Genomic DNA, 21428 nt, shown 5'->3' with positions numbered 1-21428 from the left:
GACAAGCAGAAAGAGATATATGATGACGTCTGTGGTGCTGTCAGGCCTAAAAATGCCTATTAATGCTAGCAAAACTAGTTTTTTGGGGGCTATTACTCACTATCTCAATGAAACTTACATCATTATTTTATTTTAAAAATAAATAAACATCATTACCCTCCCAGTAGCTTCCATGGCTTGCTTGTCCTGAGAGGCAAAGCCTGTCAACATCCGAGTCTGCACCAAGCCAGATAAAGCCAAGAAAGGCAAGAAGCAGCAGATGACCAAGCTGAGCTTCCAGCTGAAGTAGAAAGCGATAATAATGGCCATTCCAATATTGGCAAAGGAGTTCACAATCATTCCTATTTGGGATCCGGCTGCCTTAAAATAAACCAAAGCAAAAACAGATGACAAACTAGCGCTCCTAGAAGTAAGAACTGGGGCACCATTACCTCAGAATTAAGAAAGAAATTTATTGCTCAGGGAGGCCCATAGCTTTTGTCTTACCTACTGCCATATACTTGTCAGTGTTTGGTAGCTCCAAGAAGATGGAGCAAGGAGGTATTGCCAAAGTACCTTGATATTTCCTGCCCAGTAAGCAGGACAACTTTTGGTATTTGTGATTATGAAAATAGGCCCATCAGCAACACATTCAGGGTGAGGTGGGGCTGAAATAGTCCAGTCAACATTCATTACTAACTTTTTTATTTGCCTGTTTTCTGTGGCTTTCCCAATCTGTGGTAACATATGTCCTACTTTACAGAGGACAGTCCTCTATTTAAAGGAGTCCTCTATTTCAAGGGCTGTCTAGTCTAAGTCCAAATTAAAGATAAAGAACCAAAAGATGGGAGAGCTGGGCCTTGAAATTGCCTATCAAGAGTTTATACATGGATAGGGTGACCATATGACCGGATTTGCCTGGATTTATCCGGACTTTTGATGGCAAATCCAGGAGGGGGAGGGGAAAATCCGGATTTTTTCCAAAGAGCAGCTCTAATGGGAATTAACAAAAATGCTTATAACTCCGTCATTTTTAAAGATAAAGTCATGAAACTTGGCACAATGGTAGCTCTTAGGAAGGGCTTTAGTCATACCAAATTTGAAACAGATCCGTTCATCCATTGGTTTTTTAGGAATTTTTTAAAAATTGAGGTTTTAAAATTATTATTTTTAAAATCATCATTTTTAAAGATAAAGAGATGAAACTTTGCACCATGAAAGGATTTAGGTAGAGCTTTAGCCACACCAAATTTGAAACAGATCCGTTCATCCATTGACTTTTTAGGAATTGGCACCATGATAGCTTTTAGTTAGAGCTTTAGCCATACCAAATTTGAAACAGATCTGGGGCCAGTAGCAAACCCTGTTAACAACAACAGCAGCTTGCAATGAGTGAAGATACAGTCAGAAAAGATATTTGAGGGAAGGGGAGAATGTAACACACAGAGTATAGCAAACCTTCAAAGTACAGCAAAACCTACAAAAGTAGGAGTGAGTGAAGTTAATTTCAGATACATTGAATCTCTCACTTGTTCTTTATTTCATTGATTTTAACATTAAGATGTTATGTTGAACAGATTTGTCTTAAATGTGTGCTGTAAAATCAGACATGTGACCAAGGCTATGTTTGGGTGGGCACGCCCCCTTGGTACTGGACACGCCCCCTTGGGGGCGACCATGTTGTCCTCCTTTTTGGTTTCCAAAATATGGTCACCCTATACATGGACAGCAGACTGAACAGTATGGTGAGATGTATTTCTCCTTAAATTAGAATTATTATTTCTAAAGTTGCATTTTTACTTATTATACAAATCTATGTCCTCTTTTTTTAGAGATGTGCGGCCACCTAGTACCAGAGGAGTGACATCAAGAAAGTGAACTACAGTTAGGCCCGAAGTGACAATTATGGACTTAAAAGGAACATCCCCTAATGTGCCACCAGCTCTACTCATTTCGGCCTTGTTTTAACTGAGGTGGTAAACCTCAATCTCATTTGTATGCATGCAGCACCAAGTGAAATTCCCTCTTTATCACAACAGTTAAAGCTGCAGGACCCCTGCCCTCTGTTGTATCTGGTCAAGAGGGCAGGGTTCCTGCAGCTTTAACTATGGAGATGAAGAAGGAATTTCACCAGGTGCTGCAAGCATAAAAATGACACCTGCTGAAATTCCCCTTTCAATACAACTGTTAAAGATACAGGAGCCCTGTCCTCCTTTTCATATGGTCACCCCACATTACACGCACACACCTCTTTTCTCCTGAGGGTTTCCTTTGTCTTCAAGTTCTATATGTTTCATTATACAGCCATTACATAATGGCTTATATATATTATATATAATGGCTGTATAACCTATAAAGCCTTACACAGCTTGGGACCACAATACCTGACGGAACGCCTCTCCCAACACGAACATACCTGTACACTGCTTTCAACATCTAAGGTCCTCCTCCGAGTGCCTACTCCGAGGGAAGCTCGGAGGATGGCAACAAGGGAGAAGGCCTTTTCAGTGGTGGCCCCCCCAATTATGGAATGATCTCCCCGATGAAGCTCACCTGGCGCCAACATTGTTATCTTTTCGGTGCCAGGTCAAGACTTTTCTCTTCTCCCAGGCATATGCTAAGGTTTTTTTAAAAAAATAGCCCCCAGAACTGTTGTTGTTTAAACGATACTGTTGTTTTATACTATTGTTTTTATATTTTTGATGGTTTTAAATTTTGTATACTTTTTTATGTTCACTGTTTTTAACTTTTGTAAACCGCCCAGAGAGCTTTGGCTATAAATATAAATTTAATAAATAAATAAATAAATAAATAAATAAATATTATATGTGATATGGTGGGATTCTGGAAATTCACCAGCAATTAGAGAGCAATTTACTTTTATTACTGCATTTTCCTCAATCTTCAAAAAGCTGGGATAAAGGATATAGAGCATGGGAGAAGCCCTGACTCTTGACATTTTCATATAAATGACGCACAAACTTCTGTGAGTGACCAGTCATGAGCACATGCTAAAAGTCTTGTGTAGACAAGCCCTGAAACTCTTAGGCAGGCTACACGTTGCATGCGAATGAATGTAGCAGTGACACCGTATCATTTTTTAAAGAGTAAAGTAGCCTTAAAAGGAAATCATGGACTAGGGAAGGGAGGAAATGTATTTCCCTTTCCCTCCATCTGTTTTACTCCTCAGAATCACCCCTTCAGCTGATTTTCTTTCTACAGAGTGTATGATCTGTGGTTATCTAATAAGCCAAGAGCAATAATCATTGTGTCCCATTTTGATTAAGTTTACACTTAAAACAAAATCACCTTTGGACTGATAAGTAAAATTACTTTTATATAAAATCTCTTACCCCTTGAACCTGAGATGCATCAGTTGCTAGTCTTGTAGTCAAGGCCCCTGGGCTGTTCCTAGGGTCATCAAACCAACCAATTTCTTGGCCTAGCATAGCTTGGAAACCTATTTTCCGTATCCGTCTTGTCAGCAGTTCACCAGACTTTGCAAATGTATATCCCTGAAATGTATTTTTTTAAAGAAGTGTCAAGGTAAGCATGTAGCCACAAAGCAGCATGTTAAAAATTGCAAATGGAGAAAAGCAAAGCAATAGAGCACCATACTGAAAGTTACAATCAGTTCTGATCACCTGCAAGAACTGGGTGAAAAACGATAGAACTCCAACAAAAACAAAGAGAAGGCAGATGTTGTTGATCTGTGACCTTTGCTCTTCTTCATCACGCATCGAAAAGGTCTTTGGGGAAAGAAAAGAAAATGCCATAATGTGAGAGCGTTTTTGCACAAGGCAATTCAAAAGCATATTTATTTATTGCATTAATATCCCACCCTTTTTTCCTCCAAGGAACCCAAGGCAGCGTACATAATCCTCCTCCTCTCCATGTTATCCTCACAACAACAACCCTGTGAGGTAGGCGGGGCTGAGAGTCTGTGACTGGCTCAAAGTTACCCAGTGGGTTTCCATGGCTGAGTGGGGACTAGAACCTGGGATCTCCTGACTCTAGTCCAACACTTTAGCCACTACACCACACGGGCTCATTGTGAGGCCCTTGCTCGGGTATTTGTGTCAACTGCTGGTAATGGTATGGAAAAGCACACGATGGCATATTCTAGCCCAGCCTTCCCCAACAGGGTGCCTCCAGATGTAGTGGATGACAACTCTCATGGGCCATGCTGTTTGGGAATGATGGGAGTTGCAGTCCGGAGGGCATCAATTTGGGAAAGGCTCTTTCCCAGGGATGCTTTAGGGTGGATTCCTGCATTGAGCAGGGGGTTGGACTCGATGGCCTTGTAGGCCCCTTCCAACTCTGCTATTCTATGATTCTTCCAGCCCAAGTCAGTTTTACAGCTGCATTCTGAATAGCCCTCTTTGGATGTTTTGCTCTCAAGCAGAATAACAACACATGAAGGAATATGCCTACAAGCCGTATTCTTGTGACCAATGGACAGGATTTATCTGGGTTTTTGTTCTATCCTGGGTGTCAGGGGGGATTTTCTGTAATTTTCTATAGTGTCTGGGAATGACACGCTTTCCCCTTTAAGGCCACCATTTCCGTGGCGGGGGAGAGGGGAATGAGGCAGCTGGACAAGCATCTGTCAGGGATGCTTTAGGGTGGATTCCTGCATTGAGCAGGGGGTTGGACTCGATGGCCTTGTAGGCCCCTTCCAACTCTGCTATTCTATGATTCTATGACCCAGTGTCTGGAGGTGCATCATTCCCCACCACCTCTCCAATCAGGGCCTTAAAGGGGGAAGTGTGTCATTCCTGGACATTACAGAAAAGGCCCCAATTGGAGCAGAGGTGGGGAAAGTGTGGTTTCCCCAATAGGGTCACCCTACCCAACATCACCACCACCACCTGCTTCATGGAAATTAACAAATGCTCAGTGTAAACGGATCCTCTGCAACCTTTTTACAGCTAAAAGACTGATACCACAACACTGGAGGGTTAAACACTCACCTCCTATAATGCAATGGATTGAGGACCTCACAACGCTTTCAATATTTGAATGGGTGGTGTATGGATGCCACCTGCAAATGGATCCTTATTTGGATATTTGGTCTGCTTTAATGGAAGCCAATGTATAATTGCTAGAACGCAGTATGCATTACATACAAATCCATGGATGTATATTTTTTAAAACGGGGGAAATCAAACCACGCTGGGAACTTATTCATGAGCACCATCGGAGGTGCCGGGTGATGCCATGGTGATGGCGCAGCGTCCGGGACCCCTGCCTTAATCCTTTCCTCATAGACCTTAAGAACATAGGTAGGGTGACCATATGGAAAGAACAGGGCTCCTTTACTTTTAACAGTTGTAGAGAAATGGAAATTTCAGCAGGTGTCATTTGTATGCATGCAGCACCTGGTGGAATCCCCTCTTAATCACAACAGTTAAAGCTGCAGGAGCCCTGCCCTCTTTTTTATCTGGTCACTCAGGGCTCCTGCAGCTTTAACTGTTGTGATAAAGAGGGGATTTCACCAGGTGCTGCATGCATACAAATGACATCTGCTGAAATTACCTTTTCTATACAACTGTTAAAGATACAGGAGCCCTGTCCTCCTTTTCATATGGGCAGGATGAAAGTGCTTTAAAATAAACTGCTTTAACTGCTTTAAAATAAACTTACGAGTTAAACTGTCCCCTTCACAGAATTCAACAGTCCCCTACATTTAAGAACATAAGGAGAGCCATGTTGGATCAGACCAATGGTCCATCTATTTCAGCATTCTGTCCACACAGTGGCTAACCAGCTATTGACCAGGAACCCACAAGCAGTACATGAGTGCAACAGCACCCTCCCACCCATATTCCCCAGCAACTGGTGTACACAGGCTTACTGCCTCTGCTACTGGAGGTAGCACAAAGTTATCAGGACTAGTAGCCATTGATGGCTTTCTCCTCCAGGAATTTATCTAATCCCCTTTTAAAGCCATCCAAATTGGTGGCCATCACTACATCTTGTGTTGGTGAATTCTATAGTTTAACTATGCACTGCCATAGTTAAATTCTATAGTTTAACTATCCACTGCCCTTCTCTGAAGCCCGTGTGATTTGTCTACACCCTTCTTAAAGTGCAGCATCCAGAATCGGACACAATCCTTTTTATACCCAGATTTAAAAAGCAAAGTATGAGTTGGCACTAAGAGATGGATGAGCCTAGACCTCACTGAAATACAAGAAGGTTCAGATGAAGTATGTGGCTATTGAGAAGGCAGCAATCAAGGTATTATTAGTAACTGCAGTCAAAATAATTGCCTATGAAACTTTGAAGAGTAAGGGAGAAATAGCAAGTAATAAGCCTTTGAAATGCCAGACTTTAAAAGGTTTGACATCCACTAATGAATCTTTGGAGAAGAACCAAGAGGCTCAACAGGTTTCTCTTCCTTTCTCATTCTCTCTCTCTCTCTCTCTCTCTCTGTAAGCAATTGTTTGAAATTTCCCCTTAATCCTCATAGTCAACTGCAAATTCCACCTCCAATAATCAGTGGCAAACCACTACAGAATGCTGCAAAGTAGTGTTCCATTGCTGATAGCTGCCAAAAATCAGCAGCGAATTGGTTGGGATCACCATGGGCACCCCTGCAAAATTTCACTGGGGCCCTGTGGAGTGTGGCCAACAAAAGGGTGCACCAGGGGGGCGAAATAGCCCTTCAAACTCCTGAAGTTGCCCACCTGTGTTGCCCAAACAAACAAAAATAGCTAGCAATAGAAGATTGCACCAATTGGCATTTATAATTTGACAGCAATTGCTAAAAAGTTGGGCTTGGATTTGAGTCATGCTGTTGTCAATATACCTATGTAGTGGTGGCTCCAAAAACTTGCAGGAAGGACATGGGAGAAAAGGATAAAATGTATGAACAAAAAGAATGGCTCCTAATTGAGCTGTCATTGTTTTCCCTATGGGAAGAGGAAGAAGGATAGAGCAGACATCTCTAGGATTTGGAGACACACTGTTCAGGTGACGCACTAAGCCACAGTGGTTAAGCTTTTTGAGCTAAACTTGGTTTAGTGTGTCATGTGAACCATTCCTAACCATGGTTTAAACGCACTCACTAACCATTTGCTGCAAAAGGGTTAGCAGCCTAACCATGCCTTAGTTTGTTGTCTGAACAGGCCCAATGAGAAGTATCCAATACTGGCGTTGTGTCTCCGCTAGCTCTGTTGCGCCCATGGGACCTACTGCTTGCAGTGGTTTTAAAAGCAACCCCAGAAATGAGCTGCCCGTAGTGAATCAATATTACATTTCAATGACTATAAAGATGCATTATGATAAAAAGGAGCAAAGTATATTTTTACTTTCTCAAATTTTGCTTTCCAACATCACTATAGCAGCCCTTTTCTGTGCCCGTTTTGCTGCATGGATACACAAGGTTGTGCCAAGCTTTCATAACTTTAGCATAATTCAGTTTAATTCACCCACCCACCCCGGCTATTATGGGTTGGAACCAGATTTACACTGATTTCCCTCACCCACCCTGCCCTGGCTATTATGGGTTGGAACCAGATTTACACTGATTTCCCTCACCCACCCTGCCCTGGCTATTATGGGTTGGAACTAGATTTGCATATGTAAAGTAGGTTCCACTGCACTGGTGGAAGTGGATGATGTCCTGGGCCCTTCCTTCCCAAAACAGCCCCTCCAGCCTCCTGAAAATACTATTCCAATCATCAGGAGTCTTTGCTGAATGTGGCGACCAACCCAAAATATCAGAAATTAAATCACTGTGCCAGGATTGCGCAGTCAGTTTGCATCCTGTATAATGTCTGAGACATGACCGACAATATCCAATACATGGAAAAGGAAACTGGTCCTCACGACGTACTCCAAGGATTTGACTGAACAGTACGGCATAGAGTGGATTGACTGCCCCATTGACAGCAGCCCCGAGGGATCCAAACACCATATAGGGCCACTCGGGAGCATTGTATTTCAAAATCCTGGTCACATTAGTAGGTTCCACCTCTTCCTCATCCTCAGTAATCAGTTCCTAAAAAGAATAAAGAAGAAGAAGGAAGTGAAATCATTCTGAATATAGCAACGTGCTCCTTGGCCAGCAGATCTATATCACTGTAACCTCACAAACATTGAGAGGTAGACTCATGACGGCCTTTTTCTTCTGGTCCCCTCACCCCTCCACCCCACTCCAATTATTATTGCAAGAGGGAATTATGTGCAAGATACGTAAACTGGACGCACGTCTGAAACCTGTTCTTCATAAAGAACAGTGGAAGCTTCTCATAACATCCAGACATGTACTTAGATTTATCAGGAGGGATTAATGTACGTAGCTTTCCAGGGCACTTTGTCATAAAGCCGTGCCATTAACCAAGAAGGGCCAGTTGCAATGTAATTTTCCATCACCTTTAAAAGTAGGGCTGTGCACAGAGCAGAGCAAGATCCAGAGGGGCAGAGTGAGATTTCCCCCCCCCTTCCCTACTTACTTGCCTCTGCAGTGGACGGCAGAGGCAGGTAAGTGGGGAAGGGGGGACAAAATGGGGGCCAAATAAGCCCCCTCCCCCCTTACCTGGCAGCGCCGCCGCCACACGGACTGCGGCAGCGGTGGAGCCAGGTAGCCCCCTGTGGCGTTACACCTCACAAGTCAATTCCAAATGTATGTCTGCAGTTTGTAAGTCTGTGGTTTTTAGAATGTTGGCCTGAGTGGGCGGAGTTAGAATGTCTTGGGAGGGGGGAGGAGTGATATATAAGGGAATGACTGAGGGGATTGAGAGTTCTTGTTCTTATTTATTTATTTATTTATTTAAGGATTTTTATGCCGCCATTCAGCCAAAAAAGGCTCTCACGGCGGCTTACAAAAGTATTTCTTGACAAGTTCTTGTTCTTTTCAGAGGTTCTTTTGGAGAGAACCTTTTCAGGGAGACTTGTTAGGGACTCTTAGAGTCTGTAGTGCTCTCTGTGTTTATGGTACTTAAATTCTGGGAAATTTGAGAGTCAGTGTAGTGCGTGGTGTCTTTAGAGTGTGGTGTGCACGTAGTGGAAGTATATTAATCAATACTGATAATAAAGAAAGTTCAAGAGTGATTGTGTGAGATAAAGGAAAACGCGAATGTGAACGTGACAGGATTGTATGGAAGGTTTCAAAAAGGTTTTTAAATGTTGTTATTTGAAACAAAGCTTATGAACTTTTAAAATAAATTTTGATTGTTTATTTTAAAACTACCACAAAAATCCCACGTGTCTGTTTGGCATTTATCATCTTAAGTTTACATCATTCAGCACCCACTCTGACAATCATTCACCTCAGCAGATATAACTCACAGCACATTATTATATATATTGAAATCCATTCTCCATTTTAAACCCCTTTCTCCACATAGTTTGGAGGAAGGTGGGTATTATCCCTTGCCTCAGGCGTATCAAGTGATGGTGCTTGGCTTGAGCAGGGAGTAACCAGGTCTGGTGTTCAGAGCCTGTATCGCCCCATAAGAAGTGGTGGCAGACGTGAGGTCTGGTGTTCAGGGCCTGTGTCGTGGCACACACACACACACACCCACTTACCTGCCTCCATTGCGGTCTGGCGCAGGCTTCAACTGAGGGCCAGGCCTCAAAGCGGAAGCAGGACTATCGGACCGCGACGGACACAGGTAAGCCCCCCTCCCCCCTGACCTGGTTCTGCTGCCATCACCATATGGACGGCGGCGGCAGCGCCAGGTGAGCCCCCTCCCTCCACTTACCTGCGTTCGGAGCTCTGGATGGAGGCAAACTGCTTTGCCTTGATCTGCAGCTCCCCCGACCCAATTCGAATCCGCCTTTGGCGGAGGCAGATCAGGTCACTCCACCCCGGATTCACAATCCGAATCGGAGTGGAGCACAGCCCTATTTAAAAGTGGTAGCAGGCGCAAAGTCGGAGGGGATCTACACAGCGTCCTGAAGGCGCTTGCATGCGCCTCCAGTGCGCCCTGAAACTCCTTGTGTAGATCCTGCCTACCTGGCCAGAAGAGGAGGAGGAGGAGAAGGAGGAGGGGACGGGGTGGCGGCGGCGTGCCCATGGATCACCATGGGCACCCCTGCAAAATTTCACTGGGGCCCTGTGGAGTGTGGCCAACAAAAGGGTGCACCAGGGGGGCGAAATAGCCCTTCGAACTCCTGAAGTTGCCCACCTGTGTTCCGACCCGGGTGGCTCTTTCGCCGGCAGCAGGAGGCCAGCGGGGAGGTGGGCGACGGTGGCAAGGACTCCCCAGCGAAGCCGCCGAGCGGAAACTTTTCGCCCCGTCCCCGCCTCCTCCTCTTCTGCCTCTTCTGGCCAGGTAGGCAGGACCTACACAAGGAGTTTTGGGGCACACTGGAGGCGCATGCAAGCGCCTTCAGGACGCTGTGTAGATCCCCTCTCAAAGTCTCCATTTTCATACCGTCGCTACTCTGCCTGTGCATTTGTCCCTCAACGACGTGTGCGTGGCCCATTCAGTGGGCTGTTTTGATCACACTGCTTCTCCTGCACACAGCAGGAGATAGAGGCAACTTCTGTCTCAAAAATAATTCAGATTTAGCGGGGACTTTTTTTGTCGCGTGAAGAAGACTAGAAGGGACGGGAGGCGCATGGGATGCAGACGGCATCGTGAGAGGGACCCGCGAAAATCCGTGAGTGCCCGGTAACGAGCGTACAATAAAACAATCATCTGATGATGCCCTCAAAGTCCTGCCCCCTGCCCCAGTTCTTATCCCTTTCAGACACCAGGAGCTTTACCTTTTGAGAAGCAAAGGAAGCAGCCAGATTCCTAGTCAGACCACTAGTCCATCCAGCTCAGTATTGTCTACACCAGGGGTAGGTAAACTAGTGCCCTCCAGATGTTTTGGAATACAAGTCCCATAAGCTCCAGCCAGCATAGCCAATGGTTAGGAATTATGGAAATTGTAGTCTGAAACATCTGGAAGGCACTACGTTGACTGTTCTTGATCTATGCGCTGATTAGCAGCAGTGCTCCAGGTTTTCACACGGGAGTCACACTACCTTGGGATGCAAGGCATTAAACCTGAGACCCTTGGCATGCAAAGCAAGTGTTGTCCCACCGAGCCCATCCCCAAATTTATCCCATTGTGCTGATACAAAACTTCTCCAAAGCAACAGTCTAGTCTACACCCACGCCTGCTGCTTCTACTTTCTCATTTTAATTCCATCGTTCAACCTAAGCCATGTGGTATGTAACAGAACCAAGTTCCCACCAAGTAGCTTAGGTACGCAAGACACATGGCATTTCTAGAGGAGGTTATTGAAACAACAATGAGTTGTTAAACCTACTTCTGGACTGTGCCACTTCAGTTCACAGCGGGGGGTGGGGGTGGGAATCACATGGTTGAATGTCCCTTCATACAAATAAAATCCTTGCACTTAGAAGATAAAATGCCAGAGAAAAGGGTTCTAGCCTAGCCTTCTCCTTCCAATTTTTTCATGTGTAACACTCAACCATGCAATCTCCCACCTGTGAACAGCAGTGATACAATCCAGGAAGAAGTTTTCCATCTCCTCTTTGCATATGTAAAGTAGGTCTAATGACAGGATTGGTAAAGTATGTTAATGCACATGTAATCCACACGTGCCATAGAAATAGGATTGTATGGCCTAAGAAAACTTGAAAAAGTGAAAAAACTGCTACTCTAGAAACACACCTCAAGAAACCTGAAAAATCCTACTAACGTTTCAATGTTTAAAAAGCCAATGAGTTCTTTTTAAGTAGGGCAGGATCTACACTATTGCTTTAAAATGGTTTATAACAGTAGTGACAACTCCATTCAAGGAGTTGTTATGTCTCCACTCAAGTATAATACACTGCACTAAGGAAACTCTTAAAGTTTCATTTAGATAGCTAATGTTTATTTTAATGTTCATGCCAGTATTCTGCTTGTTATGCTGCATAGCAGGAACTTCAAGAAAGGGTTTCACATTCAGTGTTTCATTTCATGGAAAACAAATTAATCAGGCCCAGAAAAAGAAGGAAACAATTATAGTCTAATAAAGAACACGACTGACCTTTTTAATGGGCCTGCCATCTTCTTCATACTTATCGATGCTATAGATACCCTCTGAATGGTCTCCTACAGTTGCCATTGGATAGCCAGGTATGGTATTTGATAACTGAGATCTTGAACGCTGTCGAAGCGAAGTTCTGTGAAACAGTAAAGAGAAAAGGTCTAGGAACATCAGCTGGAGGAGTTTATGGGTAGTATCCAATGTTAATTCTATGTAGAGTAGACCCATTAAAATGAATGGGACTTAAGCACGACTGACTTACATTTCATTAATTTCAATGGGTCTACTCTACGTAGGACTAACATGATGCTATACTGCCCTCTACCATCACATGCAATATGACTTAGGGCTCATCTACACCAAGCAGGATATTCCACTATGAAAGCGGTATATATTATTATTATTATTATTATTATTATTATTATTATTTATTTATTTATATAGCACCATCGATGTACATGGTGCAGGAGCCACACCAAGCAGCATATAGCAGTATGGAAGTGGTATATAGTATCTCTCAACGGGCCCCAACAGTTGTCAGTGCACTTCAGTACCGCTATAAAGCAGTAGTGTGGCTCCTGCGTTTTATATTCCGCTTTCATAGTGGAATGTCCACCTTGGTGTAGATGAGCCCTAAAACGTCACCCTATTTAGAGGGATCTTCTGCAGGAGACTTCATCAAAAAGTGACATCACATATTCAGGACACTTATTTTCAAAATCAGATATCCACTTTCCACATAGGTGGGATTTCCCAAATAATTTTTGTGCACATCATTGTCCCCTGCTGAAAGGCACAGAGACATGGCTTACCTCAAGCTGTCCCGGTAGCTTCCTCTGATGAAAGGTTGCACTTTCTCAAGTCTTGGTTCCATTACTGTAAAATAGAGCCATAGAAGCTCATCATTAGAGGGTAAGTTTTTATTATTATTATTATTATTATTATTATTATTATTATTATTATTGGGTGATACATATTTTTATGTATCTATAATGCATAAAGCAAATCTATTGCAATGCAAAATGACTTCGTTCAGCGATTTACAAAACCTTGTATCCAAACTGCTGTGATCATTTTGATCATTCTGTTATACAAAAGTGTGATCTTGATCTAAGTATACTTTTTGCAGCGTAGCTTTTAAGGTTCTTGGTTGTGCTTCTTTGGCAAACCATTGGGCAGCCACACACAGCCTGCTGTGATCACACTCCTGGCCATATGGAAACTGTGGCAAGCACCAGCTATGCATGGGTAGTGCGCAGGAACAGAAGATTATGTAGAGCAATTGCCTCTTGCACTGTCGCAACTGCAATGCCAAAGCACAGACCACTAGCGCAGGAAACCTCTCAAGGTGACTCCTTGCTAAAGAATCAACCATCAGAGCAGTCCCACAGGGCAGCCCTTGTTGAGCTGTGCCATTTCAGGCAGGGGGTTGCATATTTCCCCCCTATCAAAATATCATTGCTAATACACTACTAGAATGAAAGGATGAAAGCTTTATCCAGACAAAGTCTGTATGTTATAAGGAGTGTTTTATATGGAGAAATGTTCAAGCGTGTGACTTTCCGGCTGCACTGCAAAAACAGCATTCCCCAACACAAGTTGTGTCATAGGACTGGATCTTTTGTTTCTTCAGTCGTGGTGAAAGTAAAACAAATTTAGATGCAATCACAGAAGGCCTCTCTACAACCTTTCACTGGGACTGGCCATTATGAAATACAACAGAAAGGGAAACATTCCTGAGGCTATATACGTCCCAAGTCTAATATTTCAGAACGGTATCCCAGAAAGGCCAGAAAATCTGCTTTTGAAGAATCCTGAGACGCATAAGCATGATGCAGTGCATTAAAGTGCCAGACCAGGGGACTGTCTTCATGGCGCTGCCTTTCTCAAAAGCTCCATGGTTTTACTTACCTGGGGTGGCATCGGGTAATCCCAATGCCAAGAAGGAAACGCAGGGTTTCCAGCAATCATCCAGGTATCAGAGCTCACCCTAACACCCACTCTTCCTGGTTTCCTGTGTCCAATCGCTGGTCGCTTTCCACCAGGACCACCCCCTGGATCAGCCATGGAGCGAGATCAGACATGGAAGAGCCATACTGACTTACAGTAGATCCCACTCAAAAAGTTGGGGTAGATCCCCGACTTTTTTTATTGCGCAGCTTTGCGGGAAAGCCCTGCAGTGGCTGCGAATCTGTGACCACATCATATAACTGACACAGTGCAGATTTGCAGCCACTCTGGGGCTTTTGCCAAATAAAGACAGCCCTTAGGATTGGGAAGTCCCAGGTTCAAGTCCTTAGTCAGCTATGACACTCACGGGGTAAGCCTTGGACCAGTCACTACCTCTCAACCTGACCTACCTCACATGCTTGTTGTGAGGATAAAAATGGGAGAGACTGAGGAGAGCCTTGTACACTGCTTTGAGGTATTGGACAAATGGTGAAATATAAACATAAAGAAATAATGGTAATAATAACAATAATTTCAGCTTCAGTATGCACACACAAATGAGTGTTCATAAAAATGGACCACAGCATGGCAAGCAGGTTTAAGTGCACGTTTGAAAAGAATGCTGTTTGAGGGGTGTGTATTTGGTTTGGTATTAGGCAGCGTCCTTTGTCCTTATGCAAAGGCCTGTAGCCTAATTCAACATGGTACCAAGAAAAATAAGAACCAATGTAGAATAAGATACTTGCTTTCTACTGCTGTTTCACTGAGCACCTTGTCTCCTTGGCTCTGCAAAGTCACGAGTGTGAAATAAACCCCTTTCCGTTCCATCAGCTCCTCATGTTTTCCTCTTTCCACCGCTCTTCCATGCTCAAAACCAATGATGACATCAGCACTCTTGACTGTGGACAAGCGATGAGCTATGGAGATTACAGTGCGTCCAAGGCGAGCCTAAAGAAAGGGGGTTTAGAGAAGCAAACAGAATGAATGAAATACATAGGTTTGACATATCTGCCCTTTTCTTGTCACAGAGAATGCTGGAAAGAATCATACATAGTGGGTTTCTCTATGTATGCAAAGAGATTCCTTTAATTGATGCAGAATTGATATGTCATTGAGTTGTACTTCAATAGCTCTGTTAGTAAAGGAAAATATCCATAATAAACATGTGTGTTCCTTCAGTGCTTGAACTCCTGATTCTGCCTGAACCACTACAGGGGCTTGGAATGGACAAATTTAGTTTGTTTTCAGAGCTTTTCACTCTGGCTTTGTTGTCTAGCATTTTACTGATTAAACATTTCATCAGCTGGGTGCAATTTCTGTGGGCAATGAGAGTGGGGTGGGAGAAGCAAAAGTCCATTCAACTGAGTCAGCACAAGCCCATTCGTTCGACATGGCATGCTGGAGCAGAACCGCCCCACCCTCCTCTTTCGTCAGCAAGACCTCCTTTCAAAGCACACGCCCCCAACAAAGGACATAGCGTGAGGACGGCAATACATGGGGACAGAAAGGTGCTTTAATCCTGCATGGAGGAAATAAACTGGACTTTCCCCACTCTAGGAAAACACAGAAAATGGAGGGGAAGCGGCGGGGTGACTGCAGGACAGGCACGATGTCATGTGAGTACCAAGCTGCAAAATGGCAGACCAGGCATGACAAGAGTGCGATAAAACACTGCTGTGATGGAGCCCATAGTGTTCAATCATTACGATCCCATCATGGTAACACTATATCCCTCTTGTGCATTTACACCTTGAAAGTCACCCAATGACATTTGTTGCAGCATTTTGGATAATGTGGAATAAAAAGCAGGAAGTAATAACACTATGAGAGTGCATTATGGAATGTGAATGGTGCCCCAACAATTAGTGCACTTCAATACCACTATAAGGCAGTAGTGTTGATCTAGTCAAGGGCTGCCTCATGCACTTCAAGGGAGGATGAACCAGGGGATGCTGTTGTGCGTTGGCAGCAGATGCAAAGCTCTGAATAGCATCATCATCATTATTTACTTTATCTTGGCCTACCTCCAAGGATCTGAAGGTGACATACCAATTTCTCTTCCCCACCTCAATTTTCTCTTGACAACAGCTCTGAGAAGTAGTTTGGAGCTGGGATTCCCCACTCCTGGTCTGACACTCTTGACTAATGCACCACACTGACTCTCTTAACCACTCTTAAGCATAATGCTATATCTTGAAACCTCAGTGTAAGAACTAATCAGAGGACTAATCTTTACAGTTAAAAGAAGTTGTAGTTAAGAGAATGGGGGTTGTATCCAATGGTGTTGTTCCTCTGAGGGAAGCAGTTCCATCAACAGAACCAGGAAAGGGGCAATTTCCCTCCCCACAACCCCAATGCATTATTAAAATCGACTTTGGAGGGCTGGGAAACCCTCTAGAACAGATTGCAGGCAATGCAGAGGGCTGCTCAGAGGAGGAAAGAGGGAGAAAGACCCAATCACTCTAGTGGGCTTCTACTACAGTGGTCTTCAACTGGGCCAGACCCAAGACCCACCTTGGACTCCCAACCTGCAACATGGGACCCACTTTCACAATTTTCTCTATACCCGACACGGTGGCAACAGCTTTGTCGCGACCCATCTGGCCTGATCTCACGACCCACTTTTGGGTCGCAACCCACCAGCTGAAGACCACTTTAGCACAGCATAGGATTTAACCCATTATGGGGAAACATTTGGTACCTCCCACTCCGTATTGAAATGGCTTTAAAATATGGCAAACCTTATGAAGCGCCTCTTGCACGATCGCTTCACTTTCATTGTCCAGCGCTGACGTAGCCATGTCCAGTAGCAGGATTTTGGGTTTTCGAATCAGGGCTCGAGCAATAGCAATTCGCTGCTTCTGGCCTCCGCTCATTTGGCCGCCACCTTCTCCGACAAGGGTGTCAAATTGCTAAAACAGCGGGATTATTGGTTCAATAGTGAGATACACACACAGCATGCTGCAACGTTACACCTATATTAGATCCGCCGCATAAACCCTTCTCAGGCCAAGCACCACCACTTGAAAACCTGAGGGAGGGTTAAATAAAACCTTTCCCCTAGCTATGAGGGAAACAGGTTATATATAGGATCTGTTTTTGAAATGTACTGTGGGTATATTCTGGTGAGGGTGTTTGATAACTGTGAGGCAGGTAAATAATGTCAAGCTGACACGTGGTAATTGGGAGCTAAAAAAAATAATAATACATTTATTGTAATGTTAAAAGCTTCAAATGAAAATATAATACTTCCAATCCTGCCTAATCCAAACTCCCCCCTCACCAACCACCTATCTCTCTCTTCCTACACCAATCTTAAATCCCTAGCAATTAATCTCCTCTCACTCCACAAACAATTCTAGTCTCCACTCCCAACCAAACTCAGCAATCCAACACCCTCACAACAACTCCCTATTGCTCCTCCCCTCAGTCACTCTTTATATACTCCTCCCCCTCCCCTATTACATCACAAACCACACCCTCTCAGTTCTAACGTTCCATACTCAACAGACATACTGATCTAGATGTATACAAGATATTCAAGTGTGGGGTAACGCCACACATGCTTCATGGGAGCAGTCGTGGAATAACTTGCGCTTCCTCTTTCCATCCTTCCAGTTATGATGTCATGAGGGAAACTCATATTTTCCCCAGCCGGAAGGCATTTCTGCTCTTGAAGCAGGTATCATTCTCACATTTCCCAACTAGGGAAAATCAGCAAGCTCCCCAACTGTTTTGCATGGTGTAGAAGTATGAAAAGAGGAGCACGAGAAAAGCTGCTTGCAGATTCTCTTGCCATTTTCTTGGAATGGAAAAAAGGGAGGCCCTAAGGTATAAGGTGCTGCTTATATGTATGTTTTTAAATGTGCTGGTATTTTTTAAGGCATGTAAATCAGTGTTTAAAGATACTTTTGTCTTTGGTTTTCCCGTTCCCTTTGATAAAGACGCATTCCTGAAATACATCAGAACTATAAACTTTGGTGCAGCTTTTTAAAAAAACACAAATGTTTTTACCTCCTCCAAGTGCTTCTTGAAGAGACACTCAGGAGGTGTGGGACACAGCATGTGTGCATCAGCAGCAGTTTCTCTTTCACCATCTCTCACAACAAGCCTCCCAACTACTTCAAACTCAAGGGTCCAGATAAAGCACCTTGAGTGCCTCACGGAGGAAGCCCATGTGAAGGAAATTATCTGAAAAGTTCCAGTGCAGGCACAAATGCTCCATGTGCACAATTTTAACTGCAACCAATATGCTGTGATATCAAAACCTGGGGTGCATCTACACAGAGTCGTCGGGGTGCCCTGAAGACGCTTCAGGGCACCCCGACAACTCTGTGTAGATCCCCTCCAGCACTCTCCATCTCCTTTCAAGGAAAAACAAATAAAGCTCTCTGGATAGTAGCCATAGTAGAAGATGGTAAATGACTGTGTAGCCTGGAGGCTGCCTTGACAGCGCCAGGTTGCCCCTGCTTTTAGGTAAACCCCGCACATTTGCTGCTGCAGGGTGGCATTGGGTAATCCCGACGCAGGAGGCAGCACAGGTTTTCCAGAGGCCATTCAGCTTACGGGCCCCGCCCCTTGCCCCTTGCACAGCTTCAGGCAACCAATCAGTCACCTTCCATCCAGCTCAATGCCGGAGTGAGGGCAGATGTCAGAAGAGATGCCGTGACTTTGGTAAGTCCCCCACTTTTTTGCCGCACAGCTTCATCTCTTTGCCCCACGGTGGCTACAAATTGGTGCTGCATCAGTTATATAACACAGCAAAGTTGATATTTAGGCAGCCCCCTGGTAGGGTTCTTGTCTAGTCCACTTTAAATTAGCTGAAAATGGTTTTCAGAAGCTGAAGTTTGTAAAAATAGTTTTTGCACTGGTAGTTGGTTTATAAAGACTTGTGCTTACACCCCACGTCAGTTCCCTAATGTCTGTCTGAATTGGTAAGTCTGTGGTGCTTAGAATGTTGTCCTGAGCGGGTGGAGTTAGAATGTCTTAGGAGGAGGGAGGAGTGATATATAAGGGAATGACTGAGGGGATTGTGGGTGACTTTTTAGATATTCTTAGTCTTTAGCCTTTAGTGCTTTAGCTCTTGGTGTGTAGAGTACTATAGTTCTGGAGAGTTTGAGGTTCAGTGTAGAAAGTGGTGTCTTTTGAGAGGGGTGTGCAGATAGACAGTTTGTTTAAAATAAACAATAGTGATAATAAAGTTCAAGAGTGATTGTGTCAGAGGAAGGAAAGCGTGTAGGTGAATGAGTGAAAGGATTGGATGAAAGATTTCAAAAAGGTTTTGAAATGTTTTAATTTGAAACAAAGCTTGTGAACTTTTAAAAATAAAATTTAATCATTTTGTTTTAACCACCACAAAAATCCCACGTGTCTGTTTGGCATTTATGATCTGAAGTTATTTACATTTAACACCTGTTCTAACAATAATTCACCTCAATACATATAACTCACAGCACATTATTTTATTATTGAAATCCTTCTCCATTTAACCCCTTTCTCCACATAGTTTGGAGAAGACGGTGTTTGTCCCTCGCCTCAGGCGTATCAAGCGGTGGTGCTTGGCTTGAGCAGGGAGTAGCCGCGGCCGGGCCTGTTGTTCAGAGCCTGTGTCATGGCACTTGACACAGGCTCTGAACAACAGGCCCGGCCGCGGCTACTCCCTGCTCAAGCCAAGCACCACCGCTTGATACGAGAGGATAGGCAGAGCCCGGCAACAACTCATTTAAATTCAAACCAGAAAAGATTTCTCCCAAGGACTCAATATCTACGGATATGGACTTGATAAAGGAAGCAGATTTTGACTGGTGTTGTGTTGTTATGTACATATATATTCATTCCTGTTATGGATCAGGGATCTGGAAACAAAGCCTATGAGGAGAGACTGAAAGAACTGGGCATGTTCAGCCTTGAGAAGAGAAGGCTGAGGGGAGACTTGACAAGGACTTGAAAGGTTGCCACACAGAGGAGGGCCAGGATCTCTTCTCAATCATCCCAGAGTGCAGGGGCTCAAGTTACAGTTTCCAGCTGGACATCAGGAAAAACTTCCTGACTGTAAGAGCAGTAGGACAATGGAACCAATGACCTAGGGAGGTCATGGGTTCTCCCACACTATAGGCCTTCAAGAGGCAGCTGGACAGCCAACTGTCAGGAATATTGCAATGCAGGGCGTTGGACTCGATGGCCTAATAGGCCCCTTCCAACTCTACTATTCTATGATTCTATACATTGTTTGACAATATAGGATTTTGGGTGTTGTTTTTTACTGTATTATTAGAGTTTGTGGTTCTTGAAGATTGGGCCAGACCTGCACTGGTTGTCCTCCACCAAGCCAACTACTGCCCAACAGCAGTTATGTATGGGAACCTACCAGTTATGTGTGGGAACCCACCTCGTTTTCATTGCCTGCCTGGGACTGCAATAACAGGGAAATGGCCAAACACCGTGGCAAGCCACAATACATGGCTGGTGGGCTGTGTTTGACTTAGTGGGTCTAGGATGTGCAGATTTGTCAGTTTCACTTTCTGCCACATTGGATTTTTTAAAATCTCAGGTTTTTTCTCTCCCAAATATGAATTTTGTGAATTTTGGAAAATTCTTATCCAAAATGAGCAGAAACTAAATTCTTACCCATCTGCGTTAGCCAAATTCAATAGGTCCAGCAATTCTCAGCATGGAGAGGACCATGATGTACCTGCCTGCCATATAGCTCTTAAAGATGAGGAGTTGCTTAATTAGGACTGGTTGAATGCACAGGGATTCCAACCCACACTTTTAAGAGTAAAGCCCTGAAAGCCCTGGATGGATGAACATGCCAATTTCGGTATCTCCAACATTCAATTTTTTAAAATCTCAAGTTTGTTTTGTCCCAAATATGGAGAGCTTTGTGAATTTTCTCAACTTCTTATCAAAACAAAGTTGGAAAAAAATTCTCACCTATCCCTAGTCTCAACCTATGCAGGCCTGGTGAAGGCATGCAGTCCCATCTGGATTTTGAATTTTGTAGATTGCAGTTCATCTTACCAGAGGCAGATCCATGATAAAGTTGTAGGCGTTTGCTTCTTTGGCTGCTCTGATGATGTCCTCCATGGTTGCACCTTCCTGACCATAGCGAATGTTCTCTGCAATGGTTGTAGCAAACAGGACTGGCTCCTGTTCAACTATGCCAATCAAAGAACGCAGCCACTGAATATTAAGGGAGCGAATATCGTGTCCATCTAGAGTAACCTACACAACAACATTAATTTGTAGGGGAAATACACATAACACACTTCTTCAGTTACTCACATTTCATATTCATGGACCCTTTTAACCCAGAAATTTTGCTTCTCAAAGAAATGGTTCTGCATAACTCCTACAGACAATGGCCTGGTTCACACATAACACTAAACCATAGAATGTTGCATCACCCAGGGTTTGCCTGGCAGATGATCAAACAAAGAGTTGTTTTCTCAGTCCCTGAGTTGTTTGCTTCCTTGCTCCTTCACCAGCTCCCTCC

General features: G+C 44.0%; 1 protein-coding gene across 2 annotated transcripts in view; it reads right to left on the bottom strand.

Annotated features, from left to right (window-relative positions):
• ABCB11 (ATP binding cassette subfamily B member 11) overlaps positions 1-21428 on the bottom strand; it is a 120155-nt gene that overhangs the window by 20744 nt on the left and 77983 nt on the right. For both annotated transcript variants that reach the window (XM_063116428.1, XM_063116427.1), the window contains 9 exons: positions 20954-21157; positions 16675-16845; positions 14680-14881; positions 12796-12859; positions 11984-12119; positions 7823-7987; positions 3624-3728; positions 3333-3494; positions 157-360 (listed from right to left, as the gene is read on the bottom strand). In XM_063116428.1, the coding sequence (XP_062972498.1) occupies positions 157-360; positions 3333-3494; positions 3624-3728; positions 7823-7987; positions 11984-12119; positions 12796-12859; positions 14680-14881; positions 16675-16845; positions 20954-21157 (1413 nt within the window). The remainder of the gene's footprint in view (positions 1-156; positions 361-3332; positions 3495-3623; positions 3729-7822; positions 7988-11983; positions 12120-12795; positions 12860-14679; positions 14882-16674; positions 16846-20953; positions 21158-21428) is intronic.

The sequence above is a fragment of the Elgaria multicarinata genome, chromosome 2 (genome assembly GCF_023053635.1).
Source record: "Elgaria multicarinata webbii isolate HBS135686 ecotype San Diego chromosome 2, rElgMul1.1.pri, whole genome shotgun sequence".
NCBI lineage: Eukaryota > Metazoa > Chordata > Lepidosauria > Squamata > Anguidae > Elgaria > Elgaria multicarinata.
This window is presented reverse-complemented; position numbering and strand designations above follow the sequence as displayed.